Here is a 21,645-nt window from a genome sequence, read left to right on the forward strand (position 1 = left end):
TTCAAACAAGTCCCTGCTTTTACTCTGCCATCTTGGCTCTGCCCCCAACCAGTTATTTATTACCCTGTCCTTGGTTCTCTATTCTTGAATTCCTTATATTCTTGTCTTATTGCCATGCATGCTTGACCAAATCCCATACTCCCTATATGCCTTTTCTGTTCCTACATACAAGCTACTGAGTGCTATTAGAGATAATTGCCTAGTCATTCTTATTGGATCCATTACAAATTTATTTATCTAATCTCCAGAAGGCCTTCACTGTTCCACAGAAATCCTTTTATTCTTACTGTTGAATTTTTGTTGAAATCTTTTGTTTTGAAATTACTTTCCCTTTTCAACCTATCTTCCCTTCCTCCCCCTCCCCACCCTACCCTCCACCCCATGCCTCAGGAACTATTCTTACAACAAAGAATAAAATAGAGAAGAAAGGAAGGGGGGAAAGCCATTAAACACCCTTTAGTCTCTAGGATAAAATACAAACTCCATAACTTACCATTTAAGGCTCTCCTCTTCTTGGCTCCAATCTGCCTTTCCAACATTATTTCACATTAGTCTCCTTGCATATATTCTGTGTTCCCGCCAATCTGCTGTATATGCCGCTTCCTAGACATGATCTCCCATTTCCTGTCTCTAGGCTTTTGCACAGGCTATTTACCATGCCTGGAATGCTTTCTTTCCTTGCTTCCATCTCTTAGAATCTCTGGCTTCCTTAAGTTCCAAATCCTACAGGAGGCTTTCATGATCCCCCTAGCTGTTAGCTTTCTCACTTCTCAAATAATCACATATATTTGTCTGTTTACATGTTGAATCCTGAGTAGAATGCAAACTTCTTGAAAGCAGAACTGTTTTTCATTTTATCTTGGTATTTAGAGGACTTAGCACATAGCCAACTCCAATAAATGCCAATTTGATTAGAATGGATTAGCTAAGAACCTCCTGGCAAAGGTCTCACAGGTCATCCTACCAAGTTGGAAAGGTATTTGAGTATGAACCTGGCACCAGCTTGGCCTCAGTGTGATGAATATTTCAGTCACAGTAGTACAGGAAGACCATCCTAATAAGTTAGAGAGGGACTGTGATTGGTGGAAGGACCATTCAGACCTATGACATGATAGATCCTTGAGGTACAGAAGAAAAAAATTAAGTTTATTAGCCTCAGCCCATTTGAGACTCTAGGACATCTAAATCTTTTGGGATCCTGTGTCTGTCATCCAATGAATTTACTGTCCCACTTAGCTTCCCATGACTCTCAAATTTGATAAGAATTCTGTTATTGAAAAAAAAAGGAATGCTAGATGGAACTGGACCATATATAGAGAGCCCTGCACTATATATATGAAAATAAAAAATGTTATATAATATATACATATAAAATGTTATATTATATATACATATATAATGTCATATTATATATATAAAATGTTATATTATATATATAAATTTGATGCGTGGTCTTTTGGTGGCAAAGCACATGGAATAACTTTGGGTGATGGGCATATGTATCTTGAACAAATTTTAAAACCACTTACCTCAGTTGGACATATTTCAAATGACTTTCTCATTCCAATAAGAGTAAAGGCTGTGAGATATCTAGCTTTTTCTTCTGTGTCTTTAGGTATGGTACCCTAAAAAAAAAACAGCAAATGATTTAAAATATGATTTAACATATGATTAAACATATGATTTAAATGTAATGCTTCTATTTACATATTTACCAAGATGAGGTCAAAATGGATACATGATCTAGATATAAAGAGAGATATTACAAGAAAATGTGAAGAACATGGAACATCTTACCTATCAGACTTATGGATAGGTGAACAATTTATGAAAAAATAAGAGATAAAGAGCAGTGTGCGGGTAGAATGCATAGCTTCTATTGCATTAAATTAAAAAGGTTTGTACAAATAAAACAAATATAGCCAAGATCAGAAGGAAAGCAGAAAATTGGGGGAAAGTTTTTATAGTTTCTCAAATAAAGGTCTTATATCTCAAATACATAAAGAACTTTGTCAAATCTATAAAAATATAGATCATTCCCCAATTCATAAATGGTCAAAGGATATGAACAGGCAGTTTTCCAATGAAGAAATCAAAACAATTTATAATCATATAAAAATTCTCTAAATCATTGTTGATTAGGTAAATGCCAATTGAAACAACTTTAAGATACCATCTTACACCTAACAGATTGGCTAAAATGATTGAAGGGGTAAGAGACAAATGTCGGAGATCCTTGTGGAAAAACTGGGACACTGATTCACTGTCGGTGCAATTGTGAACTGACAAGGCCATTTTGGAGTGCAATCTAGAATTATGCCCAAGGAGTTCTTGAAAGGCCCTTTGGCTCAGCAATACCACTTCTGAGTCTGTTGCCAAAGGATAAGAACCTACATCTTCTAAAATGTTTATGGCAGCTCTCTCTGTGGTGGCGAGGAGCTGGAAGTTGTGGGGATGCTTGTCGGTTGGAGAATGGCTGAGCAAGTTGTGGTGTGTGATCATGAAGGAATGCAATTATGCAGTAAGAGATGGCGAGCTTGATGATTTTAGAAAAACATAGACAGACTTGCATAAAATAACGAAGACTGAAATGGGCAGTGCCAGGAGAATGTTGTATATAGTAACAATAATATTGTTTTGAGAACAACTTTGAGTGACTAAGTCATTTTGACTATTATAAATACCCAAATTAACTACAAAGGATCTGTGAAGGAAGACACTACTGAATCCAGAGAAAGAACTGATAAATAGAAGTATGTATAGTATGGTTTTACATATATATGTGTATGTGTGTGTGTGTGTGTGTGTGTGTGTGTGTGTGTGTGCGTGTGAAGAAGCCAGGTATAGTGGTTAAAGACGGACCTCAGAGTCAGGGAAACCTGGGTTCAAGTTCTGTCTGTAACGTACACTGGCTTTGTAATCCTGAGCAAGTCACTTAATCTCTAGGCAACTTTCTAAGACTATAAATTGTAGAAAAGGTACAGAATCGCATTGCTAGAGAGAGTTTTCTAGGACAATAAAATCAAAGGTCTAATCCTTACCCTTATTCAGGAGACCCCTGTGATTTATGGTTTGAAAGTCTCAATTCTGAATATCCAAAGTATGCAGGGTCAATGCCATAGACTGCTAAATAACGAATGCAGTAGGAAGAGCACTGGATTTGAAATCCACAGCCCTTGTTTGAGTCTCAGTTCTGCCATTGATTAGCTATGTGACTGTTAGTAAGTCTCTAATTTCTTTGAGCCTCAGTTTCCTCTTTGAACCTCAGTTTCCTCTTCTGTAAAAGGATGACAATAATTTGACTACCTCTCAAGATGGGGAAAGTGTTTTATGAACTATGAGCAGTTATATAAAAATGCGCTATCAAACTCTATAGTCATTCAGACCTTGTTCATACCTTGGAGTTCTAACCTCCAAACAGGTTCCAATATCTCTAGTTAACTGATATCCTATATTTGGCTTTATCTCTCATCTCAGGTAAAGTATAGTATTTGTGGACTCTTATAAAAATTTGTTCATAAATTATTGATTCATTATATAACAAGCCAGTGAGGATCCAGTCCTGGAAACATGCACATTTATGAGCCTGCTTCTGCATGTGCCTGATGGGAGGGGGCCACCTCTCCTCTTCGGAGTAAATGCAGATATTCTGTGACTATTTCTTGTCCCCTAATTGCTGGTGGAAAAAAAAGTCTTTTGATTAGCTCCCAAGTCAGAACTGAGTGTGTATACAATAGGCACTAACTTTAGGCCAAAGGGATTTCTCTCTCTGGCTGCCTTGAAGTGACGAATGGCAATTGTGTTGGGAAAGGGACTGTGACCCTTCACCCTCATCACCATCTCTTCCATAGAGAGAGTGGCATGTTAGAATAGCTGTAGAGAGTAGCCTTTGACAGCCCCTATTCCCTCAGATGGAAGATTTCTCTATGAGGACAAAGTGTTTTCTTTTTTCTTCTCATCATATGCTCCAACACGAGCTGGAGAACTGGGCTCAGACTTGTTAATAGAAATAATTGCTCCTCATATGGTTTCCTTACCTGTAATTTTACTGGCTGATAGTCAGAATCATCCTTGAAAGATCCATTTTCCAACTGACATTTCTCAATCAACCACAATAATGAATTGCAAATTGAATTTCTCTCCTGTGGTATGTATTTATTTACTTGTCCAAATATTCTTAAGGCAAGAGCCGTAAACCTATCCAAAATAAAGCCAAGTAAAAAATAGCAAAAAAAGATGAAATTCAGTGTTGTCAGAGATATAGAGAGATGGGCAATCTAATACGTTATTTGTAAGGCTGAAAATAAGTGCAAACATTTTAGAAAGCACTATGGCAATATATAACAAGAGTTAAAACATATTTTTAACTCAGGAATTCCATCTCTTGGAATTTTGTCCTAAAAATAACATACAGAGGAAAATGTTGGATCTGTACCAAACTATTCATAATTTCTCTATTTACAAAAGTACAAAAAATTGGAAACAACTGACATGTCTGATCAGAAAGAATAAATTGTGATAGATCAATGTAATAGAAGTCTATAAATGATGCCATAAAAAGATAAATATGAAGCATATAAGAACAGAGGGAATCTTTTGAATGAAGTGATGCAAAGGAAGATCAGGAGAATCAGAAATGGATACATATTGACTAAAACTACATAAGACAGCTGAGAGGTAATAAAGTATCATGAACTGGCCTCGAAGACAGAAAGACCTGTGTTCAAGTTATCCCACTCCTGCGTCCCAACATCCTACTGACTGAGTGACAATATGGTCATATTGTCTAGGCAATTCTCTAAGACTAGAAGATGCCTAACTGCATTGGCGGAGAGAGTTCCTTTACCCAGGACTTCCTTATACCAGTAAAATCACAGGTGCAGACTGTGTGTGTGTGTGTGTGTGTGTATGTGTGTGTGTACACATATATATTCCTTACATGAAGAAAAGAAGGAAGGAAGGAAAGAAGAAGGAAGGAAGGAAGGAAGGAAGGAAAGAAGGTAGAGATGGAGGGAAGGAGAGAAGGAAGAGGGGTAAGGAAGAAGGGGAGGGAAGAAGGAAAGAAAAGAGGGAGAGAGGAAAGGAGGGAGGAATAAGTAAAAATAGTGGGATTTCAGACAGATCTGGAAAGGGACCTAAAACAAAAAAATTAAGCTAAAAAGTTACAAAATCTGCTTGTAATGAAGTTTTATCCTAAATAAAAATAACAACAGAGATGTCTTAACCTGAGCATCAGTGTCCCAGTCTATAAAATTAAGGGTTTGGACTAGATCTTTTCCATCTCTGATGTTCTGTGTCCTTTGTTCTAATATTCTTTGTTTTAAGGTTCCTTTCAAATATTGCACTCAAAGTAACATATGCAGATAAGTTTGATGACATGTTAAAGTGATAATTCATCTTTTCAACAAATATGTTGGAATTCACAGAAGAAGAATGCAGCATAGTTTGATGGAAAAAGCAATGGTCCTGAAATCAGAGAACTAACCTGATTTTGCATCTGAAAAAACAGACTTAGAGAGGTTAAATGACTTGTCCATTGTCACTCACCTAAATAAGTATCAGAAATAGAATTCAAACCCCGACCCCAGGTCCCAATGCTCATTCTGCATTCCTCCATGTTGCTTCTCTCTGCATGGTGCTGAAATAGCGTTCCCAACCTTAAAAAGTCATTGTAAGGCAAGCACTTTGCAAACCTGAAAGCCTTAATTTTATGTGAATTATTATTATTGTAGTTTGTTTTATTGTTATCGGTAGGCTACAATGTAGATTTGTCTTTCAAGGGTAATCCTGGCCTTCATTACTAAAATATATGGAGAACTGAGTCAAATTTATAAGAATACAAATCATTCCCCAACTGATAAATGGTCAAAGGATATGAACAGGCAGTTTTCAGAGGAAGAAATTAAAGCTATCTATAGTCATATGAAAAAATGCTCTAAATCACTATCTATTAGAGAAATGTTAATCAAAACAACTCTGAGGTACTACATCACACCTATCAGATTGGCTAATATGACAAAAAATGGAAAATAATAAATGTCAGAGAAGACGTGGGAAAATTGGAACACTAATGCATTGTGGGTGGAGTTGTGAACTGATCCTACCATTCTGGAGAGCAATTTGGAACTACGCCCAAAGGCTATAAAATTGTGCATACCCTTTGATCCAGCAATACCACTCCTAAGTCTGTATCCCAAAGAGATCATAAAAATGGGAAAAGGACCCACATGTACAAAAATATTTATAGCAGTCTTTTTCGTAGTGGTGAAGAATTGCAAGTTGAGGAGATGTCCATCAATTGGGGAATGGCTGAACAAGTGGTGGCATATGAATGTAATGGAATACTATTGTGCTATAAGAAATGATGAGCAGGCAGACTTCAGAAAAACCTGGAAAAGCTTATATGAACTGATGCCAAGTGAAGTGAGCAGAACCAGGAGAACACTGTACACAGTAACAGAAACATTGTGCAATGACTGACTTCGATACACTTAGCTCTTCTGAGTAATGCAAGGATCGAAGACAACTCCAAAAGACTCATGATAAAAAATGCTATGCACATCCGGAAAAAGAACTATGGAGTCTGAATGCAGATTGAAGTATAATATTTGCTTTCTCTTTTTTTTGTGGGTTTTTTAGTCCTTATTTCTTCTTTCTTGTGGTTTCTCCCATTGGTTCTAATTCTTCTTTACAACATGACTAATGTGAAAATTTGTTTAATATGAATGTATATGTAGATCCCATATCAGATTGCATGCCATCTTGGGGAGGGAAAAGAAAGAGGGAGAAAATTTAGAACTCAAAATCTTATGAAAGTGAATGTTGAAAACTAAAAATTAATTAATTAATTTTTAAAAAATAATAATCCTGGCCTATGAATAATATACAAAACCCCCTAAAACACCAGACATTACCATAGAACTGCTACTATGAGGGCCCTTCTTGTGATTAAAGCTACTAAATGACAAGTTGGTAGAAATTTGACTTAGAGTGGAATTAATACAAAATATACATTGTATTTCCTCTGCCTACTTGTCCATGGTACCATCCATCACAATAGGGAAGTAAGGAAGAAGGATGGGTTTTGGGGAAAGGTACTGTAAGGAAATCTGGGATGCAGGTTGTAACTATGCATGCCAGTCATCCTGTGCTACCATTCTTTCTCAGAAAAAAAAAATGAAAAGCATGTAGAAGGTTAGGGAAAGGAGATTCTTATCACTAGCAACTGCTCTAGTGCATAGAACCTGCCTATTGAGAATCATTTGAAGAAGCCACAACATACTCTATGGGCCGGAAAAAGAAGAGAATTTTGCTTGTGCAACTACTTTGAGTGCCTGGATCCCACTTAAATTATCACTGCCCTGAGGAACCAATGTTGGCCCAGCCATGGGAGAGGCAAAGAAAAAGAGCATTAAACTACAACAGGAGGTAGTATAGTTGTTAATCATCTAACTGGTTGATCATGTACAGCCTGGGGTCATTATGGGGCTTCCTGGGGGGTCAGGCCATGACCTCTACTTTGGAGACCACTGGTTTAGTGGAATGAGCACAGGATCTTGAGTTAGAGGACATTGAATCTGAGTCCTCAATCCAGTTCTTAGTACCTGGGCAGCCTTTGGAAGGTTGCTTGATCACTATGGACCTCAGTTTCTTCAACTATAAACAGAGAGGAGTGAACAAATGGGTCTCTAACATTGCTTCCATCTTGAAACTCTTTTATCCTTTTCCATGAAATTGAAATTGGAACTTGTCAAGGCCATATGAAGGTTTGGAGCCAGTTCCTGGTTAGGGGTCACGTGAAGAGGAAGGGACAGGAATATAGCTGAGGCCACCACCCACATGGGTGAAGAAGCTAGGAATTAGGAAAGAAGACAAGATCAGATTCCAACCAATCCCATATATGCAGCATGCAGACTGAAGAGAAGACAGGACCAAACAGATTCTGACCACTCCATCTAAGAATGTAACGAGGACTAGAGCCTAACTTGGCACAACATTTCAATCTAGGAACTGATGCTGGAGATGTGAGTAAATGGAAGAAAACTCGAAATATGATGAAGACATACTATAGATCATGAAAAAGTCAATGACTAAACCCCAAAAGAAGAGAATAATTCCCCCATAAATTCAAGTAGAACCTCAGGGAAAAAAGAAAGGCATAGCTACAAAGATTCCAAAAGTGACTGGAAGAAATGAAGCAACAAATAACAAATAAAATTAGAAATGAAATTAGAGCTCTTAAAGAAAAAAAATTGGAATGAGAATAGTATACAAGGTGTGAAATCTTACCAAAAAACAGAATAAAGCAAACAGTAATTAATAATTCCATGAGGCAACAAGAAATATTAGAACAAAGTCAAAAGAATAAAACATTAAAAGAATATGTAAGGTGCTTACTAACAAAAACAACTGACCCAGAAAATTAATAGAGGAGAAATAATTTTTAAAATCATTAGACTTCTTAAAAATCATGACCAAACAAAAAACCTGAATGCCATATTGTGAAGAAATAACAAGAGAAAACTACCCAAATCCATTGGAACCAGAAGTCAAAATGAAAATAGAAAGAATTTACCAGTCACTTTCTGAAAGAGATCTCACATTGACAACACCCAGGATTGTCATAAACAAAATCCAGAGCTTCTAGGACAAAGTAAAAATACTAAAAGAAGCCAAAAGGAAAGAAACCAAAGATCAAGAGACCACATTCAGGATAACATGAAATTGTGATGTAAACTCTATAAATGAGAGGTTATTTTGCAATATGATTCTTAAAATGTAAAAGAAAAAGACTTGCTAAGAAAAACATTCTATGAAATGTAATATAATCCTACAAAGGGAACAAATAAACCTTTAATGAGACATTAATATTATTTAGCATTTATGTAATGTTGTAAAATTTGCGAATTGTTTTACACATGTTACCTAATTTGATCCTCACAATTCTGTGAGGTGGGTGCTCTTCTTATACTTGTTTTATAGATGAAGAAATTGAAGCTGAAAGAAGTGACTTGCCAAGGGTCACACAGCCATTAAGTGTGCAAAATTTAAACTCAAGTCATCCTGACTCCATGCTCTATCCACTGTGTCACCTAGCTACCTGAATATGGGAGCTTAGAACATTTTTTCGGAAAAATACCAGAACTGGGTAGATACTTGAAATAGCACACATAGAGAACAAGAAAAACCTAGATAGGCAAAAACATCTGAATAACTAGAAGGAGCTAAATAAAGATGAAATTCTTACATTCTAACAAGGAAACAAGGAGTAACAGTCCTTTCAGAAGTTTATTGTCTTCAAAAGTCACAGAGGTGGTGAAGGAAGAATATACAGAATGTAGGTGTGATTCTGTTATATTTTGGTGGTTTTAAAAGTGGAAAGAAAAGTCTAGGGGAAAGAAATCCACTAGATTAAAAAAACGAGGACAAAAAAGGAGGAATTTATTATTTCTAATAATTAGAAAAGCATAAAAACATGGAGAAAGAGCAGGGATAGTTAGCACCTAATTGACTTCAATCTTATCTGAACTGGGAAAAGCTAAAACACACACAAAAAGAATTTGGCATAAAAACACATTAAATTCAATAGATTAGATAAACATGTAGGGCAGAAAAGGAGGAGAAGGGTTAAGAGGGAGAGTATAATTGGGGTAGCAAAAGTCACAAGCAAAACAAATGAGCATTGGAGAGTGGAACGTAATAGTGGAATTAAAAGGACAGAAGTGTAAGAACCAGTGATCAAGGTCTAGGATCAGAGTACTTCAACTATTGATTGCTAGGGGTAATCACATCTCTTTTCTTTCATCACCCTTTTCTCTCTTTATAAAAAGGGGAGTGGGGCAGAGAAAAGAGGGAAAAAAATTATGAAAGGATATGATGGAGAAAACACAATGAACAATTACAGACATGGTTATGAGTGGGATGAACTCACCCACAAAATGGAGGGGGGCAGGAGAATGGATTAGAAAACAGTATCCAACAACATGTTGCTTATAAGAAACATACTTGAAATAAGCATTCAATGAGAATTAAAATGAGAGGTTGAAACAGAATTTATTATGCCTCAGACTAATTAAGAAAAGCAAAGATGGCAACTATGATTTCAGACAAGGCAACAATAAAAATTGACAAAAAGAGGTAAGCAAGGAAACTATATTATGTTTAAAGGTACCATTGACAATGAAATATCAGCGCTTAATATGTATGAACTGAAGGGCATACATGACATCTAAATATAAATGTAAAGGAAAAGCTAATCAAATTTCAGGGAGAAATAAACAGTAAAACTAAAATAGCTGGGGCTTTATCTCATAATGTACTTTTCAGAATTAGACAAATCTAAAAAACAGTAGGCAAGAAATTAAGGACCTGAATAAAAGTTTTGAAAAATTGGACATGATAGATCTCTAGTGGTTCCTGAATGGGAATTTAAGGGAATACAAATATTTCTCAGCCGCATACGATACCTTGACAAAAATTGACCATGTGCTAGGCATAAGAAAATCTCATAAGCAAATGTTGGATAACAGATATACTAAATACAACCTTTCTTGACTAAAAATACCATAAAACTTACAATCAACAAAAAGCAGTTGAAAAAAGGATTCAAACTTATATAGAGACCAAATAAGATAATCCAAAAGAATATGTAGGTCAAAGACCAAATCATAGAAGCAATAGAGAATTTCACTAAAGAAAATAACAATGAAACAACATACTGAAACTTTTGGGATGCACCTAAAGCAGTCATTAGAGGAAAATCTATTTCTCTAAATGCTCATGTCAATAAAAGAGAAAAAGAACAAGTCAATGAATTTGACATGCAACTGGAAAAATTACACTTTAGAAAAGCAACAAATTTTTTAAAAGACTGATGAAATAAAAGAGTGATCTAAAAATCAAGGAAAAACAAAATTGAAAACAAAAATTTCCCATTGAGTAGATAAATATGATTAAGAAATTTTTTTAAAAAATGAATGAATTACTGTAGGAAACATCAGTACATTAGAAATGTTGACTTACCAAGTGCTGGCATCCCTACCCTTCCACATGCTATAAGAGTAGTCTGCATTTCTGTAAGACAGGATACTTACAATCCCTAAGGGACAAAAGAAGAACATAGTGTTTCACTGGCTTGAGATGCTCTTTAGAGTGTTTTATTACTCTCTAGGAACTGTGAGTTTCCTTCAGTATTTGCCATAAATTGTATTCACTTTACTTATTGTGGATGTCCTTATGGCTAATGTGAAAGAAAAGAGAATTATCAAATAGAGCATACGCAGCTCTCAGAAAGAAAGGGTGTTTTTTTGTAGAGTTTGCAATGCAGGTGACTTGTCAGTTGCTAAGGAACTGGCAGTCGTATCAGCTGCTAAAGAACATTGTGTATTTAATGACTGTAGTTCACCTCTTGGCTCTAGTTGAATGCGGTTTGCTGTTGGAAGGGTTCTTAAAATTGAGTATTAATAAAGCACTCATAAAAATAGCTCAATACTAATTGGCAAAGTGTAGTGGAAATCACATACTGCTAGAAATCAGAAGAACTGAGTTTTGTTTCTAGTACCACCATTCATTGGTTAATAGTCTTTATGTGGCCTTACAGATTTTGAGCAAACTACCCTGCCTCTCTGACCTTCGATTTCCTCATCTGCGCAATGAGATTGTTGTTATTCAGCTGTTTTTCAGTCATGTCAGACTCTTTGTGACCTCTTTGGGGATTCTCTTTGCAAAGATACTGGAGTGGTTTGCTATTTCTTTCTCTGGTTCATTTCACAGATGAGGAAACTGAGGCAAACAGGGTTAAATGACTTGCCCAAGGTCACATAGTAAGTATCCGAGGTCACATTTGAACTCAGGTCTTCCGAACTCCAGGCTGAGCACTCTAACCACTGTGCCACCTAGCGGCCCTCCACACAATGAGAAGGATAATAATTATTGTGCCGTCTACTTCTTGTTGCTATTATGAGGATCAAATGAGAAAATGGATATGAAAATATTTTATAACCATAAAGACCTAACTACTAGTTATTGTTTCTTTTGTTGTTGCATAATGGATCTAATAACTTCCTGACATTATTATTTGTTATTAATTCATTAGATGTTTCAATTCTTCATGGGACCATGATTTCATTAGTGTGGATATTCCCTCCACTGATTAAACTCTTTAAATAATTTATGGTAAGAGCTCGTGTAGCTGAAAAATTCATCATCTGGTAGCCAACTAGGGGACGATCTTCTCTGAATTCACTTAGGTTGATGCTTGGACAAAAGCCACGTAATCACTAGTCAAAGACTTTCTAGCTTGCTTAGAGGATCTAGGGTTACCTCCAGCCTATGCTGAGGACACTGTATGAAGGTTTTAGTGGAGGGAGTTTGATTTAGCTATTCTAAATTACTGGCTAGTTTACACTTTTACCCCCATAACCTGGTGGAAAAAAAATTGCTACATTTGGAAATTAGGAGGACCCTTAAATAAGTGACATGAAGCCCATATCTACCTGCTTTCATTTTCTTCTTCATAGCCTCTTTTTCAGTTACATGGCTGGCACCAAGGATGTTCCAATTATCTCCATTTTCCAGGTAATGATAGACATAGAATACAGGAATGATGCTCATTAGCTCTGCTTCTGCACTCCCCTTTGGGAGATGGCTTAGAGTAGAGATGCCTTCAGGAGTCAGAACTGCAGAAATCACTTCACCAATAAGAGCTCCTGTCGATCCAAATCCCCCCCAACCAGATACAAAATAAATTTATTCAGTGCTGCTTTCTCTTACCACCCAACTGTGGCATAGCAGATTGTAAAGAGGTAAAGAGCACCTATTTTTCACTCTTATTATAAGCAGAAAGGTCATTTCCCAACATCATTGCTGTGTAGAAGGTGATTTGTTATGTCAAGATTCACCAATCAGCGGCATGGAAACAAAGGGGTCATAGAAACATTTCATCATCGCCACCACCACCTCCATTATTCCCCCCCCAACACACACACACACACACACACACACACACACACACACACACACACACACACACACACACAGAGTGTCCAGTTTGTGACAATGCCAAGGAATACAGAACCTTTGACAAAAGGTTCACATAAACCCAGGAAGGATTTCCCTTCCCAAATTTTGCACAAGGAAATAGTCCGGGGGTGGGGAACCTGCAGCCTCGAGTCCACGTGTGGCCCTCTAGGTCCTCTATTGCGGCCCTTTGACTGAATCCAAATGTCCTGTGGCCTCCAGGCCGCAGGTTCCCCAGCCCTGAAATATCCATCTTCCAGCTGTAGAGTGTTCTAACAGCTGCTCCATTTGTAAATTTCTTAGGAAGAACAGCCCTTTCCTGGGATATAGCCAGGCATAATAAGGGGTATGGGATAGACAAATGGATGGGGAGAAAGAAAGCTGCCTGTAAACAATATTGGGCACTCTCCTGGTCCTGCAGTAGCAGTCCCTGGAACCTCAATCTGATGCTTTTCCTATTCTGTTTTAGAGAGGTATTGAAGCCAGGGGCTGATCAGTCTATGACAAAAATAATGTAGACACAAAACCAGTGAGAAAAGAAAAACAAAAAAGGGCATGGATGAAGGTCTTCTGACCTTTGGAATACCAGAGAATACATTTGTGTGTATTCCAAAAGCTGGAAGGGGAAGAGGCAGAATGCCTGCGAATATAAGATTTCTGCAAGAGAGGTCACATGGGGCAACGGTAAGAACACAGGACCAGAAGCCAGAAGACGTGGGTTCCAGCTGTAACTTTTATTAATTAGCAGCTATGCGACCTTAGGAAGCTACTTCACTTACCTCTTTAAGCCTCAGTTTTCTTATACATAAAATGGGCACAATAATCCTTGACTTGCCTGCCTTGCAGACTGTTGGAGGCTCAAATGAAATGATACATGTAAGAATATGGAAAAGGCTTTACCAATATAATGCCATTATTGAGAGAAACAGAGACAGAGAACAAAAGTGGACACCCATTGGCAGCATTCAACTTACCTTTTACACTCACAGTCCGTTCTATTTTCGTTTTTGGCACCATATCTAATGGTATCCTATACTGGAACTCTTTTCGAATGCTAATGGAACCTGAAATGGAAGGTTTTATTAGGATTATGGATGACTCTTAGGGAGAGCACTATCTAATTTCCAATAACCTTCTCCTTCCCTCTCTCATTTCTGCCTGTCCTATGACCAATTTGCTTCATCTTAGCACCTCCACCATCATGTAAAGGGAAAGTAGAGAGGTCAGTCTATTTCACTACTTCCTAGAGACCATGATAAATTGTAGGTTGCAAGATAGGGAGGGGAAGGAGAAGGAGCAAAGCTGAAACTAATGGCAGAAATTAGATTTAGAGACTATCTGTGAATTTAATTATATTCTACCTTTCTCTTACATCGCAAAAGACAATTCAACATAAATTATACTTTTGCCACTCATAAAGCTAAAATAGAACTAAAATTATTGAGGTTAAAATTAGAAATTTTTATTTGTGGATGATATTGCATTAGGAGAGTTATGGCTAGATAACAGTTCATGTGTAAAAGATATGGGGGTTTTAGTGAACTACAAATTTGATATGAGTCAACACTGCTCTAAGACTCTCTATAGTGATATCTGCTGGGCAAGGATTGTTCAAGCTTTTTTTTTCTCTCAGTTCCACAAATCTCAGATCAAAAGATGTTGAGAAAGGTCTTGGTTTAATGCCTTCAAACTACTTTGTTCCATGTCACAGTAATATGGCAGGGGGAAAAGATAATGCAGTCTTAGATGGCATTATGAGAGGAAGAGAGTCCCAAGACCAGGGAGATGATAGTTCTGCTATTCTCTTTTCTGGTCAGATAACATTTGGAGTTTTATGTGATACACTTTAGCAAGGAAATTGATAAGTTAGAGAGAATTTGGGAAAGAGAAACCAAGATAGTGAAGACCCTTGGGATCTTGCACAACATGGATCAAGTAAAGGCACTAAAGATGTTTCTCTTGGAGAAGAAAAGAGGAAAATTATCACTTTGTTCAATTATTTGAAAGACTATCAGCTGAAATGATTATTAGATTTGCTCCACTTGGCCCTGGAGAGCAGAACTAGTAGCAACAGGTAGAAGTGACCGGAAAGCAAATAGAGGCTCGATAGAAGGAAGACTTCTTATCCATGATAGCAATCCAAAAGTGAAATGCAATGCCTAAGGAGTTCCTGGGTTATTCTTCCCTAAAGGTCTTCAAGTAAAGTCTGGATGACCCTTTCTCAGAAATGATGTGAAGTATATATATTCTTGTTAAAGTATGAGTGGGACCAAATGACTTCTGAGGTCCCTTCAAACTCCAAGATTTTAGGATTTTGAAGAATTACCAAACAGACCTTTATAAATGATGCTTGATAGAAAACCACATTTTAACAGTCACGCAGTAGTTGGTCTCCTTCATAATTGACTGTGTTGAATCCTTGGCTCTTTGTTCTAGCTTAGTAGGGTGTCAGTCCTGAACATCCTCTTGGATTTACTTTCTTGGAATTTGTTTCTCGGCTTGGCGAATTTCAAGCCCTTTTGTCCTCTTCTTTACGGCTTGAAGTTAGGTTGCCCAGTACCCAGCACCAGATATTCTATTTCTAAAATGGAGGCTTAGAGGTAAGCTTAGATTTGCATATGGTTCAAATAATTTGTACTAGACAAAATCTGATCTAAACATCTTTTGTCAATGTTCATGTTGTAATGGTTCTATTTTGTGTGTATGTGTGTGCGCATGTGTCAGGGAGTAGGGCATGTAGTTAAGGGATCAGGATTCTCACAACTAAATCTCAAGTATCTTTTTAATAATGGAGTCTCTCCATTTGACTCAGGCTGGACAGGCAAGTGCTACTCATGGCCCAGTCCTACTACTGATCAACATTTGAGCTTAGAGCTGCTCCATTTATGACCTAAGTAAGTTTGCCCTTTTTAGACAACCTGGTGGCTCTTCACATCTAGGGGTTCACCAAATCAATGCCAAAGTTAGTGCAGAGACCTAATTGGCATAGTCCATTTCAGTATTCAACTCCCCAGCCCAAGAGATCTGTCAGCCTCAGCTGCCCAGGTAGCTGGGATTACAGGTGTGGGCCACCATACCTTCTGAGACCACAAATCTTATTACCATGCATGGTTTCCAAGCACACACTGACCACGTAGAACAAGGAGCTACCAGGAAACTCTGTAACCCTGAGAGTTCCTAGCCTCCTGCACTCACCGGCTTTCATTCTTTCTCCCAAACCATTCTCAGAGTGCATCCTCAGGGATGACACTATTCCTCTGCCCACTTCCTAATTCCTTTGAATACTCAAGTGGAATTAGGACCATATGTTTCCCTTTCAGACCTCCCCTGCCATGGTGAGAGGTGGGTAGGGAATATTCCTGCAAAAGTGGCATTATCTATATTTGTCTTTCCAACTCAGTCCAAATCTGCTTGTTTAACTTCCCCCCGGTTCTTGAGAAGTAGCTTGGCTTTCCATGCCCACGTGATCTCTTTCCTGGAATGATGTTTGGTAATCTGACCCTCTTTCTGGCTATTGTAAAAAACAAGGTGGATGAAAGAGCCCCACCCCCCACAAGAAGAAGACCCTAACTGGGCCTCACATAAAACACAGGTCTAACTGTCATTCCCCTGTGTAAGAAACTTTTGTGGCTCCCCATTGTCAATACAAACTTCTCTTTTTGGCATTTAAAGTCCTTCACAATCTAGCGCCAACCTTTCTTTCCAAACTGATTCCATATTCTTTTATATACTCTATGTTCCAGCCAAACTTGCCAACTTGCAGTTCTTTATGCAGGGGTATGCTAGTAAATATTTAACAACTGGCTCCCCCCCAAAAAAGTATATACCACACACTTTTAGGTTTAATTTGCATTATTAACATTTTCTCTATTACTCTCTTAATTCTAGATAATCAAGAAAACAATAAACCAAGCTCTGATTTGTAGCATTTCCTGATGTCTTAAGTATAAATGGTCACATTGAAAATTTAACAATTGGCTTTTGCAAGCCTGGACAAACTGTGCATGCTCCTGCCTGTGTGCCTCATTCCATTTCCGGCCTTCATGACTTCACACAGGCTGTCCTCCGTGCCTGTAAAGCAGCCCCAATTTACCTCTGCCTCTTAAAGTCTGTAGCTTCTTTCAAAGTTCAGCTCAAAGGCTACCTCCGAGGGGAGGCCTTTCCTGATTCCCGCCCCCCACCCCAACGATTAGTCCTTTTCCCACTGAAATCGCTAAGTATATTTTGCATCTGCTTTGTATATACTTTGCAACGATTCATCTGTATATACATTGTTTCCTCCCAATAGAACGTAAGCTCATTGAGAATGCAGACTTTCATTTTTAACTGTGCGTTCCTAGGACCTAGCACAGTGCTTTCCACATACTAGGTGCTTAATAAATGCTTGCTGAAGATCCAGTTTGGGCAACAATTGGTAGTTCAGTTTGGTTGGATACAAACAATTTATGAAGGAGGAGTAATGTGAAATAAATGAGAAGACCTTTCAATTCCAAGTGGAGTCATTTGCATTTTATATCAAAGACAATAGGAATGCACTGAAGATTTTGAGTAGAGCAATGACTCCACAGTCAGATGTATGCCTTAGCAAATTGTCGGAAAGATTTATTAGAGGTGAGACACTGGAACCAAGGAAACCAGTCAGGAAGATAGCATTTATTCAGGAAAGAGGCGATAAAGCCCCTAAACTTGGGTTATGTTTGTATGACTGATGAGACAGGATGGGTACAAGAGATACTGTGAAAGAGGAATTAACAGGATTTGGATTTGGGGGAAAGGAAGAGGGAAGCTTTAAGAATAACTTGGCAATTACAAAGTTGGATGACTAAAAGGATGTTAGCATCTACTACAGAAACAGGGAAGTTTGAAGTAAGGGTAGGTTTTGGGGGGTATGATCATGAGTTCTGTTATGGACATGCACTTGAGATGCCAATGGAATATCTAGCTTTAAAAGGCAATTAATTGGTGTGGATGTGGAGGTCAGGAGAAAGACTGGAGCTGGATATGTAGATGTAGTAGTAATCTATGTAAAAATGAGAGTTAAAATTTTCAGAAAGACAATGCCTCAAGATGAAGGCATTATGAATTCTCACAATTAAAAACAATGACAACGACTGAACAAGCCTTAACATTAAAATTGCCTCTAAGTATAGAAGGAAAAGAAATCCCCATCTGGGAAGGCTGAACATAGGGAAACAGGCACAGATTATTTTTATAACCCTAACCTCCCTGGTGAGATTTACTCAGAAATGAAAAATCATTCCTAGCGTGGAAGTCCAGATGTTCATTCATGCACAGGAGAATGAAGATGGAGGAGTCCAGAGAAGCTGCAAACTATAATATCAGCATGGAAGACAGAGTGCTAAAAAGGGAGGGGAAGCAAATGACAAATTGGTTCTCTGGGACTTAAGATAATTCCATGAGACCAAAAAATAAAATTTATCAGAACTAAATCCAAGAACTGCTCCAGAAAGGAGAATCTGGAGAAATCTGTGAGAGTGTAACGAGAGATCATTTAGCATTTGGATACGGGGCAGAAAATGGGTTTTGTTTCTGCTTTGTTCCCATGCCTAAAACATCCATATTCACTCTGTCATGTCTTCCTCCCCCAAAGTGCACGAGGATATAATTTCTTGGCTTTGCCAGAGTCTTGGAATAGTACTCTCGATTTCTTAGTTAACATTTATCCTATTGCTACCTTACCATGAGGAAGAAAATTGTTGCATTTATACAACAGAGTTGCTTTTTGAGACAAAATGAGTTCATACTACTTAATGATTAGAGGTTTTCTTTGAGTGAATTCACTCGTTCATTCAAAATACCAGCAACATAATGTAGTTTAGGTTTTTTGCGTGTTTTTTGTTTTTTATACTAGACTTGGTACTAAAAGACCATGGTTTTTTAGTTCTGGCTCTGTCAATTACAACCTATAAAAATTTTCGAAAGTCATTTAATCTCTATGAACCTCATCTATATAATGGGTATAAATATTTGTACTTACTTCATTGGGCTGCTATGAGGATCAATTTAGTTAATGTTTTTAAAGCTCTTTGTTATGCATGGTAAAGTGATATGAAAATGTCAACTATTATGTCTTTTCTTCAATCACTTCCCTTAATATTTGTGGAACTGCTGATATAGGTAAGTCCCTATGTATACGTGCTATCTGTGCAAACTTTGTGCTCATTGATATGTTATATATTTACAATCTTTAGTCCTCAGATATATGCAACATTCTAATTAATTTCAACAAGAATGAAAAACTCCCAAGTTATGGGTAGGAGGGAGGACATAAGTCCAACAATAGGTTCGTGAAATAATTTGCTTCATTATCTAAATTCTCAAGCAAAGGATATAAAATCATTTTCTGAATTTCTAATTCTAAGAGAACTTTTGACCTTAGATTCCTTTCTGGGAATAAGAGATAGCCAGTCATTATTACATGACCATTTGGTTATTTAATTACACAAAGAAAATCAGTCAATTATTCTTTTTAAAACTTATTCCTTTAAAGAATACCTGGAGGAGCCAATCATCTATGAGAAATCCCTCTCCTAAGTGGTCTTTGTCTTGGACTTCCTTCATGATGGTGACCTTTAAAGGTCATACAGCTCCCTGTTTTATGCCTCTTTTGATATCACCAGCAGAAGGTTGGTGAACTAAATGATCTCTGTTGCTGCATGGGATCATAGGTTTAGAGTTAGAAGGAACCTTAGAGGTCATCATGACCCTAAATTTATTCTAGAAATGAGGAAAAAATGAGAAAACTAAGGACTGAGGATATTAGATGGAGGTCACTAGTGACACAGTGAGAGAGTGGTAGGCCTGGAATCAGGAGGACCTGAATTCAAATCCAGCATCAGATACTTACTAGCTGTGTAACCCTTGGCAAGTCACTTAACCTCTGCCTGACTCAACTGTAAAACTGCACAGTTTCTCCACTGTAAAATGAGTATAATAGTAACATGTACCTCACAGGGTTGTTATAAGGATCAAATGAAATAATATTTGTAAAAGCACTTAGCACAGTGCCTGGTGCATATTAGGTCCTATGTAAATGTTTCTTCTCTTTCCCTTAAATGACTCATCCAAGGATATATAGATAATTAGTAATTTTGAATCTGGATCCTCTGACTAAGTCTAGTACCCTTTCCTCCATACTAGAGAATTTTCTGTGATTTTTGATAGATGAATAACAGACACCTTGTGGGAACAGAGCCTTTAAAATACATTTTCCTCTACCTAATCAAATGGCTGAGTCATGGAGTGCCATAACCTCTGAAGAATTAAAGTTGAAGGTCACTCAAAAGGCAATACACAGATGCAGGGTGGGTGTGAAAAGGCTGTAGCACATTACCGAGGTGTAGAAAAATCAACCAACACTAAATCAAGAAGTATTAAGCATCTTCTATATGCCGGGCTCTATGGCAAGCACTGAGGATAAAAAATGCAAAAATTAAAGTCATAAATATGTAACCAGAAAAACATATGACCAGAAAGGAAGGTGAACTGGTCGTGAAGAAGAGTAAGGGATATCCAGAAAAGAGTTCATATGCTCCATTGTTGTCCATACAATGTCTTATCTAGATGAAAGCCTCCAGTATGTTGGATCCCCCCAGTGCCCTGGAGGAATTATGGGAAGACATTAATATGAATTGCACAGGATGAGAGGATGTGGAAAAGTTCTGATCTGTCCTTTTGGACTTTTCCAATTTCATACTTTGGCTTTGCAAAGGAATCCCACACCCCTCTCCACCTAAACCATGCTCTGCCAACGAATGTCCTATGCATTCTTTAAAAGGCTCACTTCCAATGCCAACTTTTCCTCCTTTCAAGCCAGCCATTATTCCTTCCTTTTTTCTTTCCTTCCTTCCTTCCTTCTTCTTCTCTCTCTCTCTGAAACACATAGAGTACTTTGTCCACACGCTTTTGCTCTCTAATGCTTAATGAAAATGACAAAACAAAACAAAATTCAATGGGGTAGATATACACCCCACCAACTCAGACTGATTCCTCTATTCCCTAGGAAGTTATGGCCAAAAAAATCTCTTCCTGCTGGTCAAGCACTTGGTTATGAGCTTCTCTGCCCTTAGGCTTGTCCTTTTGGCCTTATAACTCACCATCACGTTCTGGGATATCAATATTGCATTTATGTATCACTTACTATATGCCAGCTCTATGCCAAGCACTTTACAAATGTTATCTTATTTGATTCTCACAAAACTCTAGAAGGTAGGTACTATTATTATCCTTACTTTACAGTCGAGGAAACTGAGGTTAACTGACTTGCCCAGTATCACACAGAAAGTAAGTGTCTGAGGCTAGAGATAGAGCCCAGAGCTCTATCCACCATGCTACCTACCTGCCTGTTGACAACACTTATTATAATGGATTTTATTCTTCTTCATATCTCCAGTGCTTAGTATAGTACCAGGTACATAATAAACGCCTGTTTATTGATTACTCAACCAGTGCTTCAAGGGTTTCCTTCTTGTTCCCACTGTAGCCACAGACCAACACAAGTCAGACCTAAGGCCATACAAATTCTCAGAGGTGAACCACCTCAATATTTGAAATTTTGAAATTCTCTTCTCTGACTATAACTTCCCAGTCTTTGATCTATCCCACTCT

The 21,645-nt window shown here is 37.7% G+C and overlaps 1 protein-coding gene across 1 annotated transcript in view; it reads right to left on the reverse strand.

Annotated features, from left to right (window-relative positions):
• C5 (complement C5) overlaps positions 1–21,645 on the reverse strand; it is a 130,192-nt gene that overhangs the window by 50,946 nt on the left and 57,601 nt on the right. Inside the window, exons 23-27 of the mRNA XM_036749092.1 lie at positions 13,992–14,081; positions 12,495–12,707; positions 11,023–11,098; positions 4,038–4,197; positions 1,530–1,625 (exon numbers count right to left, since the gene is read on the reverse strand). Of these exons, the coding sequence (XP_036604987.1) occupies positions 1,530–1,625; positions 4,038–4,197; positions 11,023–11,098; positions 12,495–12,707; positions 13,992–14,081 (635 nt within the window). The remainder of the gene's footprint in view (positions 1–1,529; positions 1,626–4,037; positions 4,198–11,022; positions 11,099–12,494; positions 12,708–13,991; positions 14,082–21,645) is intronic.

This window comes from Trichosurus vulpecula, chromosome 3, assembly GCF_011100635.1.
Source record: "Trichosurus vulpecula isolate mTriVul1 chromosome 3, mTriVul1.pri, whole genome shotgun sequence".
In the NCBI taxonomy this organism is placed as follows: domain Eukaryota; kingdom Metazoa; phylum Chordata; class Mammalia; order Diprotodontia; family Phalangeridae; genus Trichosurus; species Trichosurus vulpecula.